At 36.9% G+C, this 14,986-nt stretch overlaps 1 protein-coding gene across 2 annotated transcripts in view; it reads left to right on the top strand.

Moving 5' to 3' along the window:
* Positions 1–300: 300 nt before the first annotated feature.
* The window catches only part of ST13 (ST13 Hsp70 interacting protein), a 32,271-nt gene continuing 17,585 nt past the window's right edge, over positions 301–14,986 (top strand). For both annotated transcript variants that reach the window (XM_045062430.1, XM_045062429.1), the window contains exons 1-5: positions 301–562; positions 6,111–6,168; positions 7,944–8,019; positions 10,231–10,301; positions 14,332–14,398. In XM_045062430.1, the coding sequence (XP_044918365.1) occupies positions 453–562; positions 6,111–6,168; positions 7,944–8,019; positions 10,231–10,301; positions 14,332–14,398 (382 nt within the window). In that variant the 5' untranslated portion in view covers positions 301–452. The remainder of the gene's footprint in view (positions 563–6,110; positions 6,169–7,943; positions 8,020–10,230; positions 10,302–14,331; positions 14,399–14,986) is intronic.

The following is a 14,986-nucleotide window of genomic DNA, read 5'->3' as shown; positions in this document are numbered from 1 at the left end:
TGACAGAGAGCCCATTTGGCGCCAGGTCGTCGTGCTCCATTAAATGCCCGTACGCATAGTAGGATGCCCGATTCTAAATGACTACCAGCAGGGGCTGACATTTCTCGTCTTCTTAAAAGCACCATGTGGGGGGATTGATGCACCCAGAGAACTGGGTCAGCATTTAGAATATAAGAATGCGGGCGTTCAGGCAGGCAACAGCCTGAACAGCCACACTTCTAGAAGGTTCTAGGCAGTGCGCAGGAGCAGAGGTGGAGGGAGTAGGAATGAACAGGCGAAGGACCCGGGGTCACGAGACCGTTGGGTAGGAGGAGCCAGCGGCCGGGGAGGTTCTAGTCTGTTCTGTCTCGCGGCAGCCGCCCCCTTCCCCACGGTGACGCTGGGCTAGTACCTGCGCCTGGAATCGGGTCGCAACCTTAGCTGCGTCCGCCGCCCGCCGTCGCTTCTGGACCATGGACCCCCGCAAAGTGAGCGAGCTTCGGGCCTTCGTGAAAATGTGTAAGCAGGATCCGAGCGTTCTGCACACCGAGGAAATGCGCTTCCTGCGGGAGTGGGTGGAGAGGTGAGACCCGGGCCGAGGACCGTTGGGGGTGGGAAGAGGGACGGCCGGAGGGGGAGCTGGGCCGCAGCTGGCGCGGGGAGGACGAGCGGGGAGCTCTGCCGCGAGGCCTGCTGAGTTGCCTCCTCTTTGTGGCTCTCCCTGGCCAGGAAAGGAAGGCGACTTCAGGGGCTAATGGAGGACCGGGAAGCGTAGATAGTAGTACAGAGGCGGGGACGGGGGGTGGGGTGGGCACAGCGGGGTCCCCTCACCCTGAGGTCGTCCGGGGTGTGTCTTGATCCAAATATAAACGCAGATGATTGCAGGGACTTGGGACACTGTAGACGTGGTGGTGGGGAAGGGGAGCTGCAAGATTTCTCTTTCGCGTAGAGTTTTCTTGAAATCTCGGGCGTCCTGTTTAAAAGGTCTCAGTGACACATAGCTATTTTACGCACTACGTCTTTAAATAGTGTTGCAATAATGATAACTTGTTATATAATGAGTTGTAATAAAAATGGTAACACTGTTTGGCTACCTTTAAATTTACAGCGATTCTAACTGCGTAGAATTATTTTGGGAATCACTTACTGTATCTCCGTAGTAGCAGTGCCATCACACTTAACACTTGAAAAATGATTTTTCAAGGACCAGCATGTAACCATGATCTATTCTTGTTATTCTTAAATCTGGAGTACTTCGCTACGTGCGCGGAATTGAGTAGGCGTTGTGCCAGATGCTTGGAAACAGTATAATAAATGCGGAAATTTGTCGTAATATTTACCATATAATAGAGATTAATATTTTGCATATTGGAGGGGAACTTAAGGGAGAAAGGGAAATCTTCCCCGAGATGATTTTTAAAAATCACTATTAGTGGTGAGGAATTTAAAAGATGAAACACAGGCACAAATCGCACCTCATGGTGATAATAGCGACAGTGCAAGGCAACGTGACTCAGAGGTACTACTCTGAACATTGATCTTTTCATAGGGGAGGAGGAACACACGATTACCAAATACTTGAAAGAATGTTTTTTTTCAACAAACTCTTATAAGGAAGAAGCTTAAGTTAAAGTTTGTCAGCGGTGTATATAGTGGTACAATTTTTTTTCTCTGAGAAGCTTCTCAGTCTTTTACTTCTCCAGTTTTTGAACTACTGTAAGATTTTGCTCATGCTATTAGTGTAAGATTCCGAGAACACTTACTGTAGTAATGTAACTATTATTGACAATAGCTAACAAGAATACCGTTTTGTAACAGAAAAACCTACAAGATGCTACTTCAGGACTAGGAATTTAGGCCTAGATTTTGGTCCTTTCTTCTTACTGAGTAAGTTGACAATTTCAGTGTCTCACTTGACACGTGAGTATGCTTTTATTCTCTTATATTTAGTCATTAAAGGAAAGAGCCTACAATTAAGTTGTTTCTAAAATTCCAGGTAAAGCAGGCATATATACCACAGGGAAGCTTAATACTTGGCATCAAGAGTGAACATTATACTGAGTGTATACAATGTTTTGTTCCACTGCTCAAGAGGAAAAAGGGAGCTGTGAAGAAAAGGTTAAAACGTCCCTAAAAACAATGTAACTTGTGCTGGAGTGATTATGGCTGTGTAGAGAATTCCAGTTTAAGGTCTGGAAAATATTGTCAGACATTATTTCCAGAAAATACTTAATGTATCTTTTTTTTTTTTTTTAACATTTCACGTTGGTAATTCCAGGATTTTTTTTCCTGGTTCCATTTATACTTTTTTTTTTTTTTTTTCCATTTATACTTTTCATGTGGCATCCTAAATTTTTGGTTTCATTTTGGGATGAGGCATCTTGGCACGTGTAGGGGCCCTATTCTGAAGCTTTTGTTATCTCTTTATTTTAATCTAAATTAAAATGTTTGTAGGCTTTGAGGCCTTTGCTTGAAGTACATCAATTTCTCTCTGACTTCACGTCATCCTTCTTAAGTGCAGGATTATAGAAGATTGGGCTGAATGTGGAGATTTCTGGGCCCAGGAATATTCCTAAGCCTAATCCTACTTTTAGAGCTCCCCAAGTTGCAACCATTTCAGAGTTCTCTCTTCATACTAGATTAGTTGTAGGTACCCTGGCTTAGACATTAAAGAACAATTTATTTAGTCTATTTGCTTATTTGCCAGAATTTCTACCATTGTTTATAGCTTAAAATTTTATTTGGTGTTAAAAATTTATTTAACAGCCTTTTCTTTTTTTTTTTCCTTTTAAAAAATGTTTATTTTTGAGAGAGAGAGAGGGACAGTGCAAGCAGGGGAGGGACAGAGAGGGAGACACAGAATCCGAAGCAGGCTCCAGGCTCTGAGCTGTCAGCACAGAGCCCTATGCAGGGCTCGAACTCATGAGCAGTGATCTCATGACCTGAGCTGACCTCAACCGACTGAGCCACCCAGATGCCCCAACAAGAGCTTTTTCAATGGGACAAAGGGAAATACAAAGCAGAATTTTTTTTGTCTTATTAGTCATTGAGGATCCTGGGAGACTATGATCTTTTCAACAAATATGTTTTGGGATGTTTTTTTAGAGGAAGCAGCATTGTTTGACGCTGTTTTATTATTTCATTCTATGGTAACTTAAGATCAAAGGGAGTATCTTTGTATTCTAATCTCCAGCACAGTGTTTGGCATATGGCTTTTCAGTAAATATATTAAATGAACAGGTTGCATTTCTAGTCTCAATGAGTTTAGAATGTAACACCCAGTGTTTTTGTACAGGTGCCTAAGTATTGCTTAAAGCAATTGGTATGTATCAAATGCAGGGAATTATGAATGAGGTCTTGTGTGATTCCGTATGAGGAAGGTCTCTGCACTAGCTCTAGTTGGCAGCATAAAAGACTATACTGGCAAAGTCCAGTTTGCACTGTTGGGCAGGGAACTAGCTTGTTTTAAATCTTGGAAGCATTAAATGAAATTTCTGTACATATAAATTGGAGTTAATCTTCTGACAGGTAACTGGAATTCAGAATGTGAGAAACTGTATGTAGCTTGTGAATAAACCTTGTGTTCCCTCCCCTCCAGTTTTAAAAATAAAAAAATAAAATTTTTGAAACTTGCAGGAAAATCGCAAGTACGATACAAACGATATGTTTCCTGAAACTATTCCCAGTGTTGTGCCCCCAGCACCTTTGTGTATTTCCCACAAACAAGGACAGTCTGTACAGTGTAATCATCAAACTTGGGAAACTAAGAATCCTGCATTAATGCTATCAAATCCTCAGAATTATATGTTGTACTTTATTGTTTATGACTCCTAATACCTATTCTGAAAGAATTCTTCAGTCATTTCTTGACTTTCATGACCTTGGCAGTTTTGCATATTATAGACCAATTATTTTGGATAATTTCCCTCAATTTGGGTTTGTCTCATCTTTCCTGAGGACTAGATTTAGCTTAACGCATTTCTTGGCAAGACTGGCCCTTCCCCAAATTTTAATGTAGGTTAGACTGTCACGACTGCGTTTGAATGTGTACCTCAGTACATTCTTGAATGTTGCATTTCGAAACTTAGGGAAAAAACATGGCCTTAAGAGAGGCCATGTGTCTTCATTAAAATTTAACTGCAAAGAACTGTCATTTGATTACTGTGCTCTTTTGAAAAGTAGTTTCTCTGTAGATTAGAATTTTAAAGAATTTTGTTGTGAAAGGTACTGAGTGAAGATTTTTTGTAACTTCTATGGAACAGAATGGGAAAAGTGTGCACATTTCTCTTGATTGGTGCTTAACAAGAAATTCCAGACTTTGTTATTGCATTTGCTATTTTGTTTTGTTGTTGTTGTTTGCTTATTTTGAGAGAGACATTGAGAGCATACAAGCGGGGTAGGGGCAGAGAGAGTGGGAAAGAGAGAATCCCAAGCAGGCTCTGTACTGTCAGCGCAGAGCCTGTTGAAGGGTTTGAACTCACAGAACCCTGAGATTGTGACCTGAGCTGAAATCAAGATGCTTAGATCTTAGATGTTAGATGCTTAACAAACTGTGCCATCCAGGTGCCCCTGCATTTACTGTTTTAGATTTCTAGGTTTGTTTCTTGTTGGCTCCAGTGTAAGTGAAAAGACAAGCCACAGGTGAGAGAAGCTATTTGCAGCACATAAAACTGACAGAGGGCTTGTATGCAGAGTATACAAACACCTACAGATAAATGTGACAATCTAATAGCTGGAGGAGAGTTGAATTTTACAAAAAAGGCTATGCAGATGGCTGATAAATAAGTGAAAAGAGACTCAACTACAACGGGATACCACTGTACATCTATCAAAATGACTAAAAATTTAAGACGGACAATAGCTAAGTGTTGGCCAAGTTGTGGAACAACTGGAATTCTTAGGCACCGCTGATAGAAGTATAAATTGGTAGAACTTTGGGGAACCAGTATCCATTTAAATCCAGCATACACATACCCTATGTCCAGAAATTCCACCCACCTGAAATGAATGTAAACATGGATATAGAACTCTAGTTATAAAGAATCAATCCTTAAGGGTGTTCTGAAGTAGATTCCTTTTTGTTTTCCAAGTTAATATATCTCCTATTTTACATGAAACTTAATCTTTTTTCAAGGCTGATTTTTAGTTAAGTCTTCGTGATCTCCAGCTTTCACGATCCTGGAGGCCCTTAATCCATTTAACATTTTAGTCACTGGACTGCTTCCTGGGGCCCATATGCTTCAGAGTCTGCCCCAAATGGAGCATATAGCACTAATTCTTCATAACCTTTTTTTCCTCCTTGTATTAAAGTTATTTGTGTATGATTCATGGTGTTGCCTTAGAATGTTTGGAAAAGAAGGACTTGCAAGGCCAAGGGGAAGTATTAATCGGTGGATTGTGGGAAGGGATAAGGAGAAAATTTATACTGTGAGGGGCATTTGAATATAAGCAGAAAGAATCCTTGTAGGTCCCAGTCAGAGGAAACATTTTGAATTATACTGTGATTTCATAATCATTTCATAAACTGCTTATTTGAATTTAAGTGAGCTCTTACTAAAGTTGAAGTTTTGGATTCAGTATACCTGTACAAATGATTTTGTCATTAACGTGTTTTCTGCCTCTTTTCTTCTGGGAATGGGCACAGACCAGCTATGTAATTATGTTTTTATTAGGCTAAGTGAGGCGAAGAAAGGGTTAGATTTTCATTAACCAGTTTGCTAAATTGGGGCGCCTGGGTGGCTCAGTCGGTTAAGCGCCCGACTGGCTCAGGTCATGATCTCATGGTTCGTGGGTTCAGGCCCCTCATCGGGCTCTGTGCTGACAGCTCGGAGCCTGGAGCCTGCTTCTGATTCTGTGTCCCCCTCTCTCTCTGCCCCTCCCCTGCTCATGCTGTCTCTCTCTGTCTCTCAAAAATAAATTAATATAAAAAAGTAAAAAAAAAAAAAACCAGTTTGCTAAATAAATAAAATTTTAAGATGAAAAAATACTGAAGCATTCAAATTAATTGAGTTTACTCTTAAAGGTTTGAAAAGATGATCATCTGTGTCTTTTCTTTCCAGCATAAATAATGTTGCTTGGCTCAGTGAATTTTAGTTTTCTAAACAAGTATCTTTTTTCTCATCTTCCTCAAGCATGGGGGGTAAAATACCACCTGCTACTCATAAAACTAAATCAGAAGACAATATCAAGGTAAGTTATGAATTTAATTTGTATGTTTAGCAATAAAATTGTATATGAAGTGTCTTACAGGTGTTTTTAAAGTGCTGCTCTCAAATTACCACTCCTGGTTTCTTTAGGATCTCTTGGAGATAAGATCTTTGTAAAATTTCTATTCGGACATCAAGTGTCTGGCATCTGATTTAACACCAGGGTTGAACGTTTACCACGTTTGGGAGTAAATGTTCTGTGTGTGTTATATGCATGACCTGTGGGTGGTAAGCTCTGTGATTGTATGCATTTTGTAGTCTTCATCATCATTCTATGGTTAGCACCTAGCACAGGGTTTTGTGTATTGTGGGTACTTAATTAATACTTGCAAAGTAAATGAAAAATAGCCCAAATCAGTAGTTCTTAAGTTTTTCTGCCATACCACCTCAGGGATATTTCTAAGTTATGAGTCATGATGTTGCTTTAACATATTTGCCAAAAGGGTGAGTAAGATCAGGAGGAGTTTGGTGGTAGCTGAAATTTAGTGATGGGGGTGGGTATACTCTTAAGAATGCTTCCTTCAGAATTCTTATTTCTCCTATTTTGGGCTTTTATGTCTAAAATCCCCAAGTTTACTGATTAGAAGTTGATAAGAAAATTTATTTTATTATTTAGAACCTTAAACAAGGTTTATCTATTTAGATATGAAATCAGAAGTTCTGTCTTTGAGCAAGTGACATAAGAGAACTTCAGCAAAAGCCTTCACAGTAGTTATTCTTTTTTTAGAGGAATCATTTGTGAGTTTAGTAGTTTCTGATAGGATACTTTTGGTAGGATACTGAAATAGGATATTTTACCATGTGGTAAACGTGTATGAAGACAAAATTATATTTAATCTATTTCTGCTAAAATATTTTTGTAACAAAATATTCTGATTTGGAATTCTACCTGGTCTTATTCAGCGTATATGCTAAAGCATCTGACACCTTGCATATGGTATTCTCAACATATATTTTGTAATAACGTAGGGCTTTGATTCCAATTTTTAAGAATTACAAAGAGAAACCTAAATAACTGGTTATGTAATTTTACTAATACAATTGTATGAATAGATCGGGGTGTGCTGATTGTGATCTATTGCCTACGATACACAGCATCATTAAATGGAAAGGTCAAAGTGCAGAGCTGTCTTATATATATGCATTGAGAATATCTAATGGGATATGCCAGAAATCACAGCGGTTACTTACAGAATGGGAAAGAAATTTGGTTTTCGTCATGTGCACTTTGAAATTCTTTGAATTCTCATCATTTGTGTATTATAGTTCCATTGCTCCTTATTTGAAATTCCAAACTCAAAAACTCTTGAAATTGTGAAGATTTTTAGTAAGTTTGTTTGGCAGTAAAGCATAATCTAAACAGATGTGAGGCTATTTATAGTCTTTATCCCACTTATTATGAATGCTCAGACTTTCTTTTGCAGAAGTAATGTGTTGATTATGGAGAGTTGTAGACCACAGTGCCTGTTGAGGATGTAACATAACTGTGGGATATGCATTTGTATTAGCTTCTATAATGCAATATTTTTTAAATTCTAAAACTTGTCTAAAATGTTTGGATGAAGGATTGGACCTATATTTGATTTAAAAAGAAATGAAAACAGAACTAAAGTTTACCAAAACAGAACAAGAAAGGGAGCATTAACAACTGAAATACAACGGATGTGAACAGTTTACATATAAGTTTTTATAAATTAGTGTGTATATATTGGGTGTGTTATTAAATACTGAAAGCGTTGTTTGCCTTCCCTTTGCTAGGAAGAAAAAACAGATAGTAAGAAGGCGGAGGAAAACATAAAGACAGACGAACCATCAAGTGAGGAAAGTGATCTAGGTGAGGAGGTAGTAGTTAGTTTGTATTTGATAACCTCATGATAAGATCCGGTGCTGATTTTTACTAAATGGACTAAATCAGGGCTATCTAATAGAAATGTAATGTAGCTGAGCTACATATGAAATGCAATTTATAGTAGCCATTTTAAAAAAATTAAAAAGTAAACATGAAATTAATTCAAATAAATGTATCTAAACTAACAAACCTAAAATGTTAGCATTTCAACATGTAATCAATATGGAGAAATTATTAATGAAATATTTTCCTTTTTATCATACGACGTCTCGAAATCCAGAGTGTATTTTTATCTTTAAAGTACATTTCAATGCAGATATTAGAGGTTATGTTTTTCTTGGATATATTTGATCTATATTCAAATTTAATGAAATTTGTAGTTGAAAAAGTTGGGTAACATACCCAAGTTTTAAATATATGTAAAGTTTTTTCCCTCTTTTTTTTTTTTTTTTGGGTAAAAGTTTTCCAAGGGCCCCTGGGTGGCTCAGTTGGTTAAGCCTTTGGCTCAGGTCAGGATTTCACAGTTTAATGAGTTGAGTTCTGCATCAGGCTCTGCTAACAACATGGAGCCTGTTTAGGATTCTCTCCTCCTGTCTCTCTTTCCTTTCCCTGCTTACACTGTCTCTGTCTTTCTCAAAAATAAATGAACTTAAAAAAAATTTTTTTTGGGGGGGCGCCTGGGTGGCGCAGTCGGTTGAGCGTCCGACTTCAGCCAGGTCACGATCTCGCGGCCCGTGAGTTCGAGCCCCGCGTCAGGCTCTGGGCTGATGGCTCAGAGCCTGGAGCCTGTTTCCGATTCTGTGTCTCCCTCTCTCTGCCCCTCCCCCGTTCATGCTCTGTCTCTCTCTGTCCCAAAAATAAATAAACATTGAAAAAAAAATTAAAAAAAAATTTTTTTTTATAAGATCCAGTGATAAGATAAAAACTGTTTTTAAGTTTTTCAATAACTGAATCAAATACCAAAAAATTATTTTCCTATTTGTACTTGTACACACACTGATGAAACTTGTTCCTTTTAGAAGAGATGATATGCCATTAGTTTGGTTGTTTCTGTTTGGGCTTTTTTTTAGGCTGCAAACTGACAAAAAGTCTCTTCCTAAGTTTGGAAGTCCTTTGAAACTATAAACACATATCCCAGATACTAAATGGGCAGTCTCCTAACTCATAGAATCTGTCTAAAAGCTAAAGAAGAGTACTTGTAATTTTTCAAATTTTGAACCAAGTGAACTTTGGTACACTTAGAAAGGGCTTCTTGTTTGGAGGCTTAATTGAAGATCTTTCACTTTTTGTGTAATATCTTTTTTAGTCTTGTAATTTTCTAAAAATTTCCATTAGTATAATAATGTCTTAACCAACTCTTCATCCAAAAGCTTTTCCTTCTTTTTTTTTTTTTTTTTTTTTTTTTTTGTATGAAGTAAGCTGTTTTATGATTAGACAAAGTGACAGGCTCAGTTACCATTAAAAATTGACTGAAATGTTTTCATTTGAGATAATTCTGACTTCAGGTAGCTAATTTGTTTCATTCTTTTTTGACAACAGGAAACATTAAATTCGCTCTGTTTGCTAAAAATGTCTCTTAATGCCCATTATTTTGAAAAGTTTTTTATATAGAGCAGTTATTTTGTTTTGCTTTGCTGTAACAAATTACAGTTGTCATGAAATTTATGACATACCTCTTATTACTGTTTTGGTTATAGTGCTAGCTTTGGCATTTGAGTCTGCATTAGCAGGGTGCCTTTATTTTAAAATTAAAATTTATTTAAAAAGTAAATACTTCATTATGATTTACATCATTATTATAATTTGTGCTATCTGCATAAAATATTTTTTAAAACATTATAGTACATTGATGTGTAGAATAAAATATTTGAATGGAATCATTTTGACACAAAGTCAGTGGAGTGTGTGTGTGTAATACTAGAAACTGTGCACTTGCCAACATTTCTAGTATAAGATTAAATACCGCTGGTGATGCAACAGTTAAAATGAAATATAATTTTAACAAAACAATACAGTAGTATTTAATAAGGAAATATTTTTATTTCCCTAATATGTTTAAATAAATTAACATAAAGTAAAATACTTAGCTTATCAGTTGCAGTAGCCATAGTTCATTAGTTTTTAATAGTCTTATGTGGCTGGTGGCTGCTATGTGGGGCATCACAGGTCTTACTATCATTTTTTTAACTTTGGCAGAAATTGACAATGAAGGTGTGATTGAACCAGATACTGATGCCCCTCAAGAAATGGGAGATGAAAATGTAGAGGTGAGTCCAGTGGCTTATTTTCTGCTTGTAGTAAGGAATGTAAAGGTCCCACCTATCGCAATGACTTTTATGATGTAATTCTGCCAGGAAAATCACATACTAAATCTTTCTCTAACTTAAGGCGTTTAGGAAAGCATTTTATTTTAGTACTTAAAACATTTGTAGAAATTCCCATTATTTGTAATCATACTCTAACAATCTTTGAAATCTTTGTTATTTGTCATTTATCTGCTTTTTCAATTTGCATCTGGTTTGACTGCTCTTTAAGTTCACCTAACATTTACATTTACAAATGGAATTACTTATTAATGGGATATCTAATATTAAATTGGCTTCCAAAGTGATTTTGTCACAACGGGTACAGTGTTACCCTCAAGGTGGTAAAAATTGGTTCTTGGGAGGGGAGCTTACAAAAAAAAAAACCTTACATATTACAATGGTTAGTGGTCTTCCAGAGGGTCATAACATACATGTGGTATATCTGTGTGGTATTAAAATGGAGTGGGGGAGTATTAAAAAATGTCTCAAATGGTTCTTTGGGGTTTGATAATGAGAAAGGCTTGAGAGACACTGAAATATAGTAATTGTGGTTTAGAAGCTTGGTCCATTTCCTCATCAACACTTGATACTATCAGATTTCATCTCAGCCAGGTGTGAAATGGTATGCCCCTGTGGCTTTCAATTTGAGTTTTTCTGATTTCTAATAAAGTTGAGCATGTTCTAATGTTTATTAGTCATTCATTCACAGGTATTTGTGAAGTCCTATTTTGACTTTACCCATTTTTCTTCTGGTTTGCCTTTTTCATACCGATTTATAGTTCATTTTATATTCTAGAGACTAACAACTTGTCATTTATATGTGTTTTACATATTTTCTGCTAGTTTGTGACTTGTATTTTTTATGTTTTAATAAACAATCTTTTCTCTTAAATTGATAATTCTCTTATATATCATGCTTTATTATCTCAAGGTTATAATTACTGCAATATATTTTTCCCTTTTGAAAACTTTATGTTAACCTTTCACCTTTAATCTACCTGTCAGCGCTATTAAAGAATTTCTTTCCCCACCAGTGCCAAAATGCACTGTTTCATGTACGTGTGAGCCACTTCTGGTGCTGTGTTCTTGTCTAATTTTTTTCTGTGTGCTGATGACACATTGTCTTACCTTAACCTTAGGGTAAGGACCCCCAGTGGTCTAGGAATATTTTGGCTGTTTTGTTGGCCTTTCTTTTTCCATATAAATTTTAGAATATTATCAAGTGTCATCCCCCCACCCCAAATCTAATTGATTTAGAATTGCATTAAATCTAAATCAAGTTAGGAGAAGATACAGTTCACTATTGAGATTAACTACCCATGAATCTGTATCTAATTTTTTAGGTCTTTCCTAATGTTTTTAAGTAATTTTTTAGCATTTTCTCCATAAAGCTGTGTGCATCTTTAAGAACAAATATAGGTACTTTTTGTCATTCTTTGTAAAAGGAATTTTTTAAATTATGGATTTTATTTATTGATGATGTGTCACTTTCAGGTATTTAGGTTTATAATACTTCATTTGTGCTACTTGGGATATATTGGGCATTTAAAAAAAGTTTTCTAATGCTTTTATTTTGAGAGAGAGAAAGTGGGGGAGGGGCAGAGAGAGAAGGAGACGCAGAATCTGAAGCAGACTCCAGGCTCTGAGCTGTCAGCACAGAGCCCGACATGGGACTTGAGCTTGTGAACTGTGAGATCACAATCTGAGCCGAAGTTGGACAGTTGACCGACTGAGCCACCCAGGGGCCCCTGTTGGGCATTTTAAATTCTAGGGTTAACTTTCTTAGTTCTGGAACATTCCAACTAATACCTTTCAAATATCGCCTCTTCCCCATTCTCTCTACTGTCATTCTGGAGCCCTAGTTAGATATGTATTAGATTTTTTCACTATTAAGTTTCATCTCTTTATCACTGCCGAATGATGTATGCTGTTGATGTTTGAATTTGAATGCTTGTGTTTTTCATCTTTATGTTTTGCTTTGATTCATTTTAAAGTACACTTGGTTATTTATAAGTCACTTTTTCCTTACTCATTTTCAAAATGTGCCTCTATTTTCTTAAACACATTAAAATCTTTATCAAACTCTTACTGGCCTTATTCTTTTACTTTTCCTGACTCTTGCTCATTTATTTGTGGATGGTTTGTGTGTGTGTGGATATTTTGACTGTGTGTACTTATGTGTTGATATTTTGACCATGAGTTCTTTGACATTTCACCTGGGGAAAAGTTTTGGGGGCCTGGGTAGAAGGTGTATTCCTCCAAAGAGGGAAGTGTTTGCTTCCATCAAGACTCTGGATTGGAGCTACCAAGTCAAGGACCACTTTAAAATCTCAGCATGGTTTTTCTGTTGTTTGTGTAACTATACAAGTAATGTGAATTCCACCAGAAACTCTGGCTTATCATTATAAGTTTACAGGGGAGTTTCTTTTTCTTTCTACTTGGCTGTTCCTTTCATTGGGACCAATTTATTTTGGGTTTGCTATTCTTGCAGGTATAGGCATGTGGGTGGGATTCCAGATTTATTGGAGGGTATCTGATTAGACAACATGTATTCTCTTCACCTGAATCTAGATTTTCTTTCATGTGTCCACTACATTCAAAAACAGAATTGTGAGATCACTGGGTTTGACACCTGCTAAAAGGGTGAAAGCAGATGGAGTACTTGGCTACCTCACTGGATTTCAAGTCTTCATTTAATCTTGTTCTTTGAGGATTTCTACATTCTTATGTCAAAGATGACTTTTACATTTATTCAGGGTTTTATGTGTACCATGTTGCCATAAACTGAGTTGTCTTTTTTTTTCTTTTTTAATTACTCTGGATTTGTAGGATGTCTGACTATCTGGTAAAGTGTGTCTTTGTTCTTTTTTGTTCTTTGTTTGAAAAAGATTTTTAAACTTGTAGGAGTTTTTGTTGGAATTACTTTCAATTTACTGAGTAACTTGCGGTTCGGTTGAAGTATTCAAAAATTTTTTTCTTGGGGGACCTGGGTGGCTCAGTCAGTTAAGCCTCTGACTCTTGATCTCAGCTCAAGTCTTAATCTCAGTGTCATAAATTCAAGCCCCGTATTGGGCTCCATGCTCGGCGTGTAGCCTACTTTAAAAAAATTTTTTTTTCCCCATGAACATGGTATACATCTTGTGTTCTTTAATAGAATTTTACTTTTTCTCTCCTTGAAAGTCTTACATGTTCTTAGAATGGTATCCTGTTCTGTCCAGTTTTGTAATTGATTTTTGCTGATGAGGCGGAACTCTTATTTTTTTATGTTGTTTCTGTGTTTCTAAGGACTTTATTGAATTGTCTTAGTAGGTATAACAACCTGTCAGTTCTATTGGGTTTTCTAGTTAAATATGAAGACAGCTTGGTGTTTCCTTCCAATTCTTAAACCTGTCAAGTTATTTTCTTAATGAACTAGCCAGCAGCAGTGATATTTTTTACACAGTGGTTAATGGTGGAATGAATCTTTTTGCCTTTTTTAAAAGAAATAACTACTTTCCATTTAGGTAGGATGTTTGCTCTAAGTTTTTGTTACTAATGATCATTGTACTGTCAACATCTTGTATTCTGTACAGTATAGGTACTCTGTAGGTCTTTGTTCGAACAAAAGGATGAGACATTTCACTTAAAATTCAAGTATAACAGGACTTAGTTACATCTTTATGAGGAGATTGAGTTTTAGTATTTGTGAATAACTAGAAAGGAGTTGATAAGACCAGGGCAGGAATATCTTGCTTAGGTTGGTTGGGATGGAGGGACACAAAGGTGATGTCTAAAGTAAAGGTAGGGAGTGCAATTTATTGTTCATTATTAAAGCTCATCCTGTGTAATTTCTTACTAATCACTTACCATAGTTATCCTCTTTGTTCCCTGTAAACAAGAGAAGAATGAGTGAAAATGAGGGTTATATCTCCCCATCCCTAAGAAAGCCCAAGCTGCTTCCTTCTCTTTGCTTTCTCTGTTACTTCTAAGTTGACCTACGATTTCCCCCTAGATAACCGAGGAAATGATGGATCAGGCAAATGATAAAAAAGTGGCTGCCATTGATGCCCTAAATGATGGTGAGTGATTTTTTTTTCGTCTTTGCTATATTTCTATATATTCTCTTTTTCCCTGCAGCAGCTGTTAAAATAGTAGAAAAGTGGAAGGGAACTTAAATTTGCTGAGTATCTTATATTGTAGAAGAAAGTAAGCGTACTATTCTCTACCCACCCCTTCCCCTTTGATAAAGAGGCTGAAACCACTCAGGTATCAATTACCTTGCCTCAGGGCATTGGACGCATCTTTCTGTGACTCAAAGACTCCTTTACCAGCTATATCCTTGTGTTTCTATACTGAGAAGAGGCAAAAGTCTTAAAAAAAAAAAGGGTAGTAGTAGCAGCACAGTGGCTCTTAACTTTTGACACAGCAACACCCTTGGCAAATGATGTCCGTAGGATAATAACATTCTTATTCTAATCTTTGCATTTTAGATCCACTTCAGAAAATCCTTTCAAAGTGGGAGAGTGCTGGTAGTATTAAGCATAATGTTGAATCAGTTATAATTTATAAAAACAAATCCTTTCTTGGGTACTATGCAGACCCTTCCATAGCTGTGTGTTAGTGTGCCACAATGCCATGTGGTGGGGCTGCTGCTGTCTGTTGCTGGA

The sequence above is a fragment of the Felis catus genome, chromosome B4, assembly GCF_018350175.1.
Source record: "Felis catus isolate Fca126 chromosome B4, F.catus_Fca126_mat1.0, whole genome shotgun sequence".
Classification (NCBI taxonomy): domain Eukaryota; kingdom Metazoa; phylum Chordata; class Mammalia; order Carnivora; family Felidae; genus Felis; species Felis catus.
Note: the sequence above shows the minus strand (reverse complement) of the source record. Positions and strands in the feature narration are given on the sequence as shown.